Here is a 13,472-nt window from a genome sequence, read left to right on the forward strand (position 1 = left end):
TAATGCGGACAGGATCTTGGTATTCACATGAACATTTTTGTAGCTTCCGCTTCGAGATTGGCAGACTTTTCACATCATCAAAAAATATTCTTGCACAACTGCACATTAGAAGAGCAGCCATGTGGAAATTTTCCTAACCTTGTAATGCAAATGAAATATAAATATATAAAGCTGCATTATGGTGACAAGAGTACGAATCATTGCACTATTTACATATGGTGGATCAGCTTCATTCAGGAAGTGAGCATATTCTTTATGAAGAGACGTGGTAGGCCAGTTCATGCTTTACCTTCAACGTTCGGAGTTCGTGGTGAGCTTTTGACTTTCTTATACAGCCCGGATTCTTGACAAAGGGACGGTGGGACACCAAAGACAATGCTCACCCACACACTGCACGTGCACAAATATAATTGTTGGGAAAGCTTGGATGCAATTATCCGAAAGATCTAGCATATAGCCCACACATAGCCGCTTAGGAGTGACATTTATTGACACCTGAAAGAAGATCGACAGAGAGTGGTTTGAAAGTGACGAGGTTGTAAAAGCAGTGGTGCAGTAATGGCTCAAAGACAAACCAGAATTTTTACAGCATATGCTTCTGGAATTATGAAGGTTAGTGGGCCGTTGGGACAAGTGTATATTCGTAGAGTATGATGATGGGGACCGTCTTTCGATATAAAGTGTTATTTGAAGAAAAAAAATGTTTGTCTCTACACTTGCTGAAGATCCCCCGGATGTACAATGAAATCAAAAGGCTCTCAGTTATGCAATCTTAATGTGCCATTGCCAAACGTGGCAGCCATTTCAAGTGTAAAGAGCCATGACCCCGTACTAATCAAGACTCTGCAAGTGAAAGTCGTACCGATATTCAAAGTTTCAATGTCGAATTCAAGTTGTTTTCCTCACCGTTGCAGCCAATGTTACATTTTAGCAATACGAATCTTAACATTGTTGTGAAAGTGATAACACAGTACATAAAAATGGCAAAACTTTAACGTATACCTTATAACCTGAAGTCATCTAAATTAAGCTATTATTAATACAAATAATCTCTCTTATATGCTATAGGTTGGCTTAATATTTTTGTTCAATCATTGCCAACAGTTTTAAAGCTGAACTTTAACAACAGTGATACGACTTGAATTTACATGTGATGCGTGGATGATTCCTAGATGAGTAGGGAGAACACAAAAACAACTCTAATTTTAAAATTCTAATTATATATATTTAAAAAATCACATTCAATTTGTCACAAGCAATTCAGAATTAAGAAAATACAGAAACATGTTTTTTTAATAAACATATTTTACAAACAAAACATCAGTTAACATGTGTGTGACATGGTTCTTCAACATCCAATAAGTTTGAATTTCACAAAACAACCTGCAAAAGCAATAACAAAGATAATGTATTGAATTACCGATGTTTATAACAAAACTTTTTGAGGCCGGCAAACTCCTGATGAAAAATTGGTAATAGATTTGCTTATCAAAAGTGTCAACGAACACCATAAAATAATTGTACAGCTCAGAACACGTGAAAGATCATACTGAATTGTATGTACAACAAATACAGCCTGTGGTGCGAGTCATCAAAAACATTTCAAGTCCAACTATATTCTCATCAAATAACGCATTTCTTGATAGCCTGCTGCGACCGATGCCCGCTCGACTTGAGATGCATCAGTCAGCATAACAGCAAGACTTCAAAACAGTGTCCTGGTCTCAAGTGAGTTTTTTCTCCCCCCCCCCCATTGGGTCAGCGCACAGGTTATCGGTCGGTCACTTCAGTGTCTGGACCTATCCCTGTCTCGACTCCTCCCCGCGTCTCGGCTGTCGTAGTCCCTGCCCCGGTTCCACGACCGTTCTCGGTTACTCCGGCTTCTCTCACTGGAGCTTCTTTCCCAGTCTCTGTCTCTGTCACGCTCCCTCTCTCGGCCCCAGTCTTTGTCGCTGCCGCTGCTACCGTCCCACCCCCGGCGCCGGTCTCGCTCATCGCTCCAGCCGCGCTGGCGCTCGCGATCACGGTCCCAGCGCTGCTCCGTGTGCCCCCCCTTGGCCCGAGCGTTCTTTTGCTCGTGCCGATCACGGTCTTCGACGCCCATGTCGCCGCTGTTGACGCTTGACCGCCGGTGGCTCCCTTGCTGTGACCGCGACTCGCTTGAATCGCGGCGTGACCGGTGCTCTCTTTCCTTGGACGAGTTCCTGTGGGAGTTTCCCGAACCGGAGGGCTCTGAAGGTTTGTCAGCACCAGACCGCTTCTCACTCTGGCTCAAGTTCGACGGTTGTTTCGAGTCTCTCCAATCCCTTTTTGGATCCGCGTCATGTCTACTAGCCAAGAGGTGCGAGCTTTGCAGACTCGGTGCCACACCTTTGCCCTTGACTTCAGTTGGAACTTCGTTTGCAGGCTCATATCGCTGGTCTGAGACAGCGTCACTCGAGCTGTGAGAAGCCACGGCACTTGGCTCGGCTTTGTTCAGCAGCTGCGGTTGCTTAGCGAGCCCCGACTGCCGTGGGTCCCTGCTTTTATTCACCTGGACGGACAAACTCTCCACATTCTCCGCAGCGTTAGGCGGGAGAGGCAGTGGCGGCATTTGTCGAAGACTCGCCTCCTGTTCCTCGAGCTTCCGCTTCTCCTCAGCAATCTGTCTCTTGAGGTTATCCAGAATTGTCTGTTGTTCCGAGAGACTGACATTCGCCGGTGGAACAATGGTATCAAGAAAGGTGTCCATGGACATGTCAGGAGGCTTGTCTCGTACTGACAGCATGCCTGAGCTTTGGCCAAAACGCCGGGTGTTGTCTGTAAAAAGTGTTTCATCTTCAGGGTCATAAGCTTCATCATCATCGGTGTTATGCTCTTCTTCGACAGTTTCACCCAAATTTGCAAAATTCTGGACAATTGGGTCAACATTATTTTCTGGAACATACGGTGGTGGAGACGGAGGCAGTGGTAGAGAATTTGTAGTGTAATCGCTTGTCCCATAGAATCCTGTCGTCGTTGCAGAATACATCGATATCAGTGGTGATATGCCATCTTCAACAAATGAGGAGTTGCTTGGTTCTTCTGAATACTTAGTTGATCTTCCGATGCTATCATTCTCTGGAATGGAGTGGTGGTATTCATTTTCAAAAGAGCTCACTTGCTTCTGCTTATCATCGGGACTGTTCAGAATCGTGTGCTCTTTGTCATAAAGAATTGGTGCGTCAAAGGGATGCTCGCCTGGCAGCCTCCGTTTTGATCTCTGCCGCACCACCAGCCCAAGAAGCATGTTCGGTCGCGTCTGCTCCAATCCTGAAGACGAACGAATTTCAGAAGATACGTATGTTAGGAAAACAACGATTCCTTGTTAATGCACGAAAACCTCATTGATTCAAGACTTTTTTTTTTTTACAGAATAGTCTTTTTTTGTGTGTGAGAGGTTAAGTTAAGAACTTGGACAACACCTATGCAGGTGCAATTATACTAATAAAAATCCACATGTGACAAAACCCATTTGACATACTTTCATCTCTTGACCATCTATTAATCCAATAACCTGGCAGTCCCATAGCACTTGACAATTAATCTTTGTATGATCCACCAACCCCATCTCCAAGGTGCTGGATTCTACGCAGGTGATATTACGTCTGGTCCATCTAAAACTCGATTACAGATATATACATACATTGCATTGACAATCAATGATCGAAAGCTTCACCTATCTTTCATAATAGTGTGCATTATAATTGTAACAGATATCCTTAATATGATGGGACATTCCATTAAAGAATCAATGACAATGAACTGATTGCTTTTACATTGTCAAACTAATATATGGTGGAGTGGATCGGTGACACAGTTATTAGTAAACTGCGCTTAAACTGAGTTGCCCTGAGTTCAATTCCAAACCATGGCTAACGTCAGCGGTGATATCTAAACCGGTTTTGGGCCACCAACCCACACTTACCAGTGTGAAGAATGTTAAAACCAAAATGTGCCACAAAAAGGGCTTGGCAAGGCCTTTCCCCAGCAGTGGACTCACAAAGGGGCTGTCAATGTAAATTTCATATGGTTGACTTCATAACCAATGTTCTACAAAAAAATATAATCAAGCAATTGCTACCACTGCCAATTCTGTATCTACACTAAAGTAGACCACGGTTAGGTACGTAACAAATTATGGGTCTTTTTGAGTGACATTGTCAGGTTTATGTCCGTAGTTTAAATGCAAACTGTACGTACGTTATTAATCATCATATTAACTACATTGGCCACACCTGCGAGTCATGCTGGTATTTTACAATGCTGACCAATGCAAATAAAAATGCACACTGCCAGGTATGACATATGGATCAATAAAATTGTCACTTTACAAAACACAATAGATCACAGCCTGAAAGCCATGCAGACGAGGATGACAAGATGCATCAAATAAAATCGTTTGACAGACGGGTTTTGAATTCATATCTAAGAGTATACATATATAAAAAGACATTAGGAAAAATATGCTTGATAAAGACACTTTGCTGTGAGAGGCAATGTCCTTTGAAAAAGGATACTGATGGTGTGGCACAGTGGGAGGATGCTCAAAAGTATAACCCAGGGGTCGGCAACCCGTGGCTCCAAGGCTGCATGTGGCTCTAAGGACGGACTGCTTCGTGACTTCATTTAAGGACCGTCTTGCATTCACATGCATTGTTGCCCTTGACAAGAGTTTTTTACCGATTAAAAAAAATTCTGTTATTGTTGTTGCCGACCCCTGGTATCACCAAAAGGAGAGATATAAGGCAGGGTCACATATCGACATCAAATCAACTGCATCTGCACAAGAATACTATGGAGAAGAAAAGTTTGATGATGATGATTATAGACGTATGAAAATGGTCAATACAGGCAGTAATTTTAAATGCTAGAAGTAATATGATAAGTAATAAATGGTAATCCAAATCATACAGATAATTCCATTTCTCCCCAAAAAAAAGAATTATGAAAAAAAATTCAAGAGGGTCTTGAATGTAGGACTCCATGAAAATGTCTGGGTATTTTAAATGGAAATACTCCAGGACAATGCTTATTCTATCTCCATGAAAAGGTATCCACCCCCTTTCTCTGCTGCCACCAAGTGGACATATCACATCTACCGCATATTTCACACTGCATAATGAAACTTGCACGATCTACTAACCCCACCTGCACGGAGCTGGATTGCAAGCATGCGTCGTCACATTAACACATCGAACATTGACCGTCATCTCACCTGGGCCGTCCAAAGGCAGCAGGTTCTCTGGCACATCGTCATATGCTCCCAAAGGGATGAGGTACATGTCCTTCACATACTGGCAGTTGTTGGCGACAACGCCAAAGCGGTTGCGGCTGCTGAAGTAGGAGAAGAGTGACACGTAGCCCACTTTCTCCTCCTCCGTGGCTGGGTAAAAGCGAAGCAAGCAGATCTCCTGGCAAAAACAAAGAACGGACAAAATTGAAACTAACTCCTAAATATTCTTGGTTCTTTCGGTAAAGTCATGTAAATTTTATTTGTTTTATTTTATTATTTCCCTTCTACGTGACTTTAATGAAAGAACCAAGAATATGAATCCCTGCAGTCACGAAAGCTTTAAATCAAAATCTAACTCCTAAATGTTTGACAATATACGTGACAGGATTAAGTGCTGAATTCCCAGAATTCTGCTGCACTATTAAGACACAATACAACCTTGCAAATGACTAATGAGAAGTTTAATATTCTGCATGTGTAATACACAATGATTCTAATTTTGGCATAAAGAATGTGTAGTCGAAGTTACAATTACAAAAAGCTACATATTGATTGCAGACAGGAATAAAAAAAATGTAATCTAATAGTTTGAAGTTGTAATGTATTACATTTGGTATTATACACCCACTTAAAAGGAATGAGAGCGAAACACATTTTGGCATCAAGCAGGTCAAGTGAACTTGGGCGGGTCATTCACCCATCAGTGGACATACAAAAGGGCTGAAAAACCGGCTATGCACAGAAAAACCAGAAGATAAATATCCAACTATATATTCCAACAATGTGAGACAATGGATATGTGATGTACAATGAATATACGAGATGAAATGTATTTGACAAAGGGTCTCGCAATGTGAAAAGACACTTCCTCAAGAAATAAAATAAGTTGACTATAACTACATTATGTTGTGCCAAGCAAGGAATATTTTGATCAATCCGATACTAAATATTGATTCTGAAGGCAGATTACATCAATGCCAATGCTGACAAGGCTAAATGTATGCATGCTTCAGATTCTGAAAGCCAATGACATTTAGGTCAAAGCTAAGAAGGCTACATATTCATGCATGCATGTGACAAGCATGATATATTAACACTTTTGTTCTGTAAACACGTTCCTTCGGAGTGGGCAGGTAGGAACTTGGTTGGACAGCGCATTCGTGCACGACAGACAAATATGCAAGAGACAGACAAATAATCCCTGGTGGGCAGTGTGGAACCTGTTGTTCCTACCTGTATAAAAGATAACTTGACTTGAGGTAGCCAGGCAGCCAGCCAGGTAGCCAGCCCCCTTAACAATTGACCCCTCCCCCTTGATTAGGCCCCTCCCCTTACCCCCCCTCCTTTAGGCCCCTCCTCTGACCCCCCCTCCCTCAGGCCTCTCCCGTGACTCCCCCCCCATATCCTTAGGCCCCTCCCCTGACCCTCCTCCCTTCGGCACCTCCCCTCTCCATACCCGACAGTAGGTCTCCACCAATCAAAGAGCTGTTTATAGTATATATATTTATGCAGGACAGACAATCAGACAGACAAAAAATCTCCGGTGGGCAGTGTGGAACATTGTTCCTACCTGTAAAACACCCATTTATATCAGTATGCTCTTACATGGCCTCAACAATTAAATAATTTACTCTTTGACACGTGACAGGCAGTGTATTATCATTCAAGAAAAATGTGTCCAAAAGATTGAAGTAAAATAAACCCCACTTAATGAGAGAAAATACCACGCTGAAACTTTCACCACATGAAAAAATAGGTCTGGTAGTTCTGCAACCAGGAAACTGCCTGCCAAGGCATATTTTTACTCTTCATGATTGTGGTGGGTTGCCCCCCCCCTAGCCCACGGAATTTGGTGGGAGGGCTTATTCGCATGTTGCTTGACAATCCAATTTTAGGAGTGGAGTGATGGAAAGGTGCCATTGCTGCTTCATTTTATCAAGACACAAGCCCCACCCATACCCATGGGCCAACCATCAGGCTAAGATTGATGAAACACACACCTGTGTAGGTATGTGCATGTACCTGTGCACATGTGGTGCTCATCTAAATAGGTGGTCGTGAATCAGCAGTAGAAATTATACATTCTCATGGCAGGGGCCAGTCTCCCCACGAGACCCACCACTGCTGTTGATGTGGTTTTTTGCTGCTGCTGCTGGTAATGAGGCTGTTAATGTTGCTGCTGTGTGTGTGCACTTGCGTGAAAATGCATGTTGGTCTTTGCGAGTGTATGGGGAGCTGTGCACTGCAAAAAAACCTTGTGACCCGAATTGTTAGTGGTGAGTGATATCCTTAATGGTCCTGGCACTCCCTTAGGATGACTCAGCCTTAAATTAATATTTGGTGCATTTGTAAACATTAGGATTGGGGATTAAAATGGATTTGGCCATGGTGCTCGCCAGACCACCACCTTGTGTGCCATTTCACTCTTCACATCTCTTCGCTCTCCTTAAACCTGACCAGAGAGGCGCCATGTTCTACAGAGAATGTCCCAAGATTTGCTGATCGTCCTCAGAACCAGGATTGTCTTGGCCAAGTGGTGTTTGTTCATGGCTGCTCCTATCATCTGGAGCTTTCTCCACATGCGAATCATTCAAACTCCCCCTACCTTCAGAATTGGGCTGAAAGGCGCCACACTTGTTCAGACCGTCATACAAATAATAAATAAGTTATGCTCTGGGCCGCCAAGTCTGCGCTCAAACAATGTCCGTTTCGTGAAATTTGTGCACGTAACAAACCGTTACATTTTCATTATGTGCTCGCAAAAAGCTGCTACCCCAAACAGTCTATGCAGGCTATGTATGTGTGTACGTCTGTGTATGCATGTATTGAGTGTATGGAATAAACACACTAGAGATAGGCAGACCAGAGATAGGGACAATTTCAGTTTATATCCTGCCCAGAATCTCAATCCACCGTCCCACGAGTGTGATGGCAAAATTGTTGCGTTTCCCTCTACACAGGATATGTGTATAGCATACATTAATTGCACCAGATGCGCCGCAATAACCACTCTTCTGCCACTGTTGTGGGGGGGGGGCATCTACGGCTGTTGCATGACCATGTGCACTCCACTTGTTGCCAGAGGGGGTGTGGGATGTAGCTCGGTAGAGGTAATAATTAGAGCTCATAAACAGAAAATGGTGGAATGAGGCTATACTATAATGCAAACCTGAGTCTGCGGAGCGAAGGTCTAGTAAGGTTCATATGAATGTTGCCCGATATTTCATCAGTAATAGAAATCATGTTTTAAAAAATAAAAGCTGTATTGGAAGCACAACATTTCTGATGTAGTATCGTAATGTACTATATTTACTCAGGAGTCTCAAATCTAAATATTCGTTCTCAGAGGAGTCTTGAAATGGGTAGGGATTTAAGGAATGTTTTTACTTGTCAGAAAATGAAGCACCGAGAGATAATCCATGCAAGGGGAGATAATAACCAAAAGTCCCCCATATCCTGGTAACTTTACAGCCCAGGGGTTTTTGGCACCAAACACAAATCTGTGATCGATAAACCCTTACCATGAAAACAGTATATTACAGGAATGTTCCTACTATGGAAATATTTTCTATTATGACGACCAATTAATCTGGCATCTCTCTTGTAAGACTAAATGTTTTCATGGTTTCAACTTTAGCCACGTCTTTACTTCATTGAAAGTTTGCCTTATTTTGGGCATTTAATAATTTATTGCATTTGGTATTCCCACCATTCTTGAAACACAAGACAGACGGGCACAGTCTGCCAGGAGGGGTGATGTTGCACGTGTGGCTTCATCCATTAGTAATTTGCAAGTATTTTTTTATGGTATACACTTGTTCGAATAACTTATTGGGATCTTTAACATCCACGGTGAAGCAGACGGCGTCTATTTAACGGTTAAAACACCCGCAGTGTTTCCATGTACATATGAAGCATGAGAAGCACTCTGCGGCAGTGTTTCTCTTGCAATTGAATTAGCCCATCATTCCTCTGGGTAAAAAAGGAAACATATCGGTGGGAAGTCAACAGTCGGCATGCTATGGAGAAATCAAGCCGTCATGGAAATTTGGGATTTTGGTCACACAAGGAAATTATCACTGCCCCATTTATTGTTTTTTATAAGCATTGTGAAATACTTTGCCTTTTGACTTGAAAAATAAATCATGAAAATGGATTACCTTAGTCACTGTAGCCTTTACTTTTTCAAGGTAATCCCAGACGACCTTTGGGGCTATCCTGCCACCAACTTCAATTGTGTCCGGAAGGTCCTAAAAATATATATTATGTAATAAGAATCCTTACCAGAATAAAAATGACTTCATTGCTGTAACAATATTTGATATGATATAGACAAAAGCAAATGCATTCCACATATTGTATTTTAATGGTTTTTGTCTCCATACATGAGCCGACAGTTACCTCTGCCATGTGGTCACAAGATCCGGACACTGCAAACACCTTTGTGGCAAACTTGGCCACATTCTGCATGTTGACAAAGCCCTTCCAGATGTCATCCAAGAAGGAATAGGCCCTGCAATCACCTGCTGACTGCTCTGCCGACCTATCAAATGTACACATTTTTAAACGCAAATATAATCCAGTGGCTCTGCAACGGCTCTTAATTTATTTACAATGAGCATATGTAGTGTGTTTTTCAGGTACATATACGCCTGTTGTAATCGTGCTCCCATGCAATGTACCTGACAGCTAGAACAGACACTGGGGACTTGGTTTGCTGTTCCTCCAGGTTGGCATTCACGCTTGATGAAGCAGACACACTAACTGCTGACTTGGCGGTTCCAGCATCTGCTTTAGATGGACCAGGTGCAGTCACAGCGGCTGATTCAAACTCTGCGGCAGCTTTCTTAGTTGCCAGTATAACAGATGTGGCGACTTTCACTTTTTTGGCTGACGGTTCCTCAACAGGCGGTGCTACTTTACCTGTAGAAGGGAAGGAAAGACATTCCAATTCATGTACTTATGCTTTACTTTTCTTTAAATTTACTTCGTACAAGATGTATGTACTTCCAACTTTAATGTTTACTGCTTTCAGACACATCTCAGGTTAAAATCTGTTCAGTTGTATTATATCCCGTTTTACTTCACCAACCCTCCTTAAGAATATCACTGTAGATTTAGCTGACTGTTCGTGTGAAAATGCTACGTAAACAAAGCTGTGAATTTGTATTTATTATTAAGTGCTGCGTGCTGATGGTCTCAAACTGGGCATCAGTGACAGCACACTAAAAAAGGCCATCATTATAAAATTGTCTTTTAGATTAACTTAATAACTTAGAAACAAACAGCCACTGAAGGGCCTAAGCATACACCATATTTGGTGTGCGAAACCATACCGAGTGGCCTAACTTAAATAAGAAAATGTAATGCTACAGTGTTTCTATAACCCTGTACTTACATTTTTATAAATGATTCAAATATATATTTACACAAAATGTGATCACTGTCACGCACCAACATACTTAAATTGTATCTTAACATACAATTTAAATGTACATTCACTATGGGAACCTCATGTGAGACTAGGCTCTAAGGAAAGCTGTCTCGGGTGTGGACCAATCAACTTCAAGGACAGTGCACATTATCAGTTATGTTCTTTTGTTTGTATTATGACTGCAGGTATTGCGGTCTATGCAAACATGACTCCTTGTAAAAAGGTGTCAGTTTTGTTGCCAGATAGAAGGGTAAAAAACCAATTATCATAAATGTACATTATACAAATATACATTGTGACTATTAATCATGGTTTCATGAGGTGGCCGGGTGGCTCAAAGGCCAGGGTGCTGAGCTGGCATCGTTGAGACCCTGGGTTCAAATCTAGGCAGGCGTTTGTGATTAAAATTGATTTAGTATAGAGAGCTGAAATTCTTAGTGCGGTCATCTAAGACTGCACAAAAAACCCATCACATTAACATTGGTTCCGCCCTTAATTTGCCTAAATTCCAGGACTGATAATAAAAAAAAATGATTGGAATGTCACGCAACAGACATCATTCATCTGCTGAGCAAGTGAGAAATCCTGCCCTCTATGTGTGGACCAAAGGTAACTAGACAGTATCTCAGAAGTAGCTCTGTGATATCCACTTCAATGGTCTGTTCTTTGACACAAAGGGTTGCATTGCTCTGCAGATATCCAATTTGATTTTACATCTTATGATATGATGCCGATAGCACAATCTCGATACGTTTGAGGGTAAAAAAATATATAGAAATTAAACATTTTTGGAGGTCACATGTAAACCACAAATACACTGAGAACTTACCTGTGCATATTTTACAATTAAGGTCAAAAAGGTGAAGTTTATGCTGCTCAGTGGTATCAACATGCACTTTTGTTTCAGTTTCTTCAGTCAGTGTGGATTCGCTGTCAGTAGACTCCTGTAAAATAAAGTCAATGTATAAGCCACTTTGTTTTGCTTTTATTCCATCGGCACATTTTTAAGGGGCATTTAAATGTGTTCAATCGCCACCATAGCTAAATGTACATAATCAATTATATGCCGTATGAAGGCTACCTTTACTCTGAATTAAAACAGTAACATAGCGCTATACTTATTTAAATAAGGAATTCATTTAAATGCAAATCCTCAGTTTACACAAATTACACCTATGCTTGTGGGATATTGAGAATGACCTCAACAGCAGTTTGCAGAGTAGATTCCTCTATTTCAATTTCTCCCTTGTGAGTTATCTTGGTAATTGGTCTTCTCTCGATTTCTCTTTGCTCCTTTTCAATCATTTCTAGTGTCTGCATACACACAACAAGAAAAAACATAATTCATGTAAAAATAATGCTTACCACTAAGCTTCCAGTTCCAAATCCTTTGCAAATTTCCAATGGTTACATTAGCAACAACTGTACTGTTGATGTAGTCACACTTCTACTTTTGCAATAAAAATTGCATGTATTGCATTACCCAAATTACCTTTTGAATTGGAAAAGACAATACCACCCCTGCTGAAGGCTTACAGCTAGTTGGGACAATTAATGCTGGTGACTGCCCAAAATCGTCAGGGCACAAAACAGAAGTGTGACCAACACCACAGCCCATTTTCCTCGATTCCCTCGGAGGAGCAGTCAAAAATCACCCTCGGTACTAATTTAGAGCTCTGTCAAACTATGCAAGGCCCAGGACAGGTCTAGAGAAAATTTGCTTCCCATGTGTATCTTTAGGAACATAACGCAATGTCACCGATTGCTGAGCAGCATGCAAACCACTGTGACGCTCTTCACACAAACACACAAGCCTCCATCACCATCGGCTAAAACTTGCCTGAGATATTATTTTGGAAAAAAGTATGTATGTTTCTGACGATTATTCCTCAGTTTGATGTAGTTGCCCACATAGATCGAGGTGAAATCGATTCAAGTAAAGAACTATGACTAAGTTTATCCCTCATGCAACTCCGTGGGATATTTTAAATCAAGGGATTATTTCACTAATTGTAAACAGAGCAATGTCACTCGGCTACATAGCATCGTTTTTTTTAAAGAGCTTGTGTTACGTTTCAGCTAGGAGTGTTTATCCATCACAGTCCAAAGGGTGGTTGTTTTGTCTACGAGAGTAGCCTTTTCCTTGTGAAATGTAATGCATGGATGTACACTACCCCCAAGCAAGCAAACACAACTGCATGATTCATGTATACTGTAAAGGACGGCATGATTTTCGATTATTTGCCTGCAACAAAACACTGCTGGAGGGTTCAAACCAGCAAATGTTGCACTGCAAAAGATGGGCACACTACTCTAAAGCTACCGAGTCACCTCTACTGTGTTTGGAATGGATATCGTGTGCACAAAGAGCAGCTGTCTCTTTCAACATGAAGCCAAAAGACCAAAAGTCACAAAGAAGACTACAGCCCATCAAAAAACACCCTCGAGATAACCTTCTATAAGCAATGTTTCACATTTCGTTAATGTGTCCTCAGCTTAACACAAGGTATACAAAATCATTAATAGATTTCCAGCCTTCACTTTCATAAGGAACCATTAACACCAGCTCATGTATGGAATAACTTTTTCAATGTTATTGTTATGCAAGAATGGGTTCTGTCACTTTATCAACGAAAATAAGAAAGTCTGTTTATGATCGGGTGTGTAATATCACAATCTATTATGTAGCAATGTAGTAAGGTTTAACATTATCAATCCTCATTGACTTCACATATTAGTCCCGATAAATGTGTTACCTATTTTGCGTGGTTTGTTTAGAAGACA

At 41.4% G+C, this 13,472-nt stretch overlaps 1 protein-coding gene across 6 annotated transcripts in view; it reads right to left on the bottom strand.

Moving 5' to 3' along the window:
• Window positions 1-1,275: 1,275 nt before the first annotated feature.
• The window catches only part of LOC144722332 (uncharacterized), a 31,671-nt gene continuing 19,474 nt past the window's right edge, over window positions 1,276-13,472 (bottom strand). For all 6 annotated transcript variants that reach the window (XM_078600510.1, XM_078600512.1, XM_078600511.1 and 3 more), the window contains 7 exons: window positions 11,889-12,002; window positions 11,518-11,632; window positions 9,937-10,177; window positions 9,656-9,797; window positions 9,415-9,504; window positions 5,237-5,432; window positions 1,276-3,291 (listed from right to left, as the gene is read on the bottom strand). In XM_078600510.1, coding sequence (XP_078456636.1) covers window positions 1,787-3,291; window positions 5,237-5,432; window positions 9,415-9,504; window positions 9,656-9,797; window positions 9,937-10,177; window positions 11,518-11,632; window positions 11,889-12,002 — 2,403 coding nt within the window. In that variant the 3' untranslated portion in view covers window positions 1,276-1,786. The remainder of the gene's footprint in view (window positions 3,292-5,236; window positions 5,433-9,414; window positions 9,505-9,655; window positions 9,798-9,936; window positions 10,178-11,517; window positions 11,633-11,888; window positions 12,003-13,472) is intronic.

The sequence above is a fragment of the Lampetra planeri genome, chromosome 14 (assembly GCF_965212315.1).
Source record: "Lampetra planeri chromosome 14, kcLamPlan1.2.h2, whole genome shotgun sequence".
Lineage (NCBI taxonomy): Eukaryota > Metazoa > Chordata > Hyperoartia > Petromyzontiformes > Petromyzontidae > Lampetra > Lampetra planeri.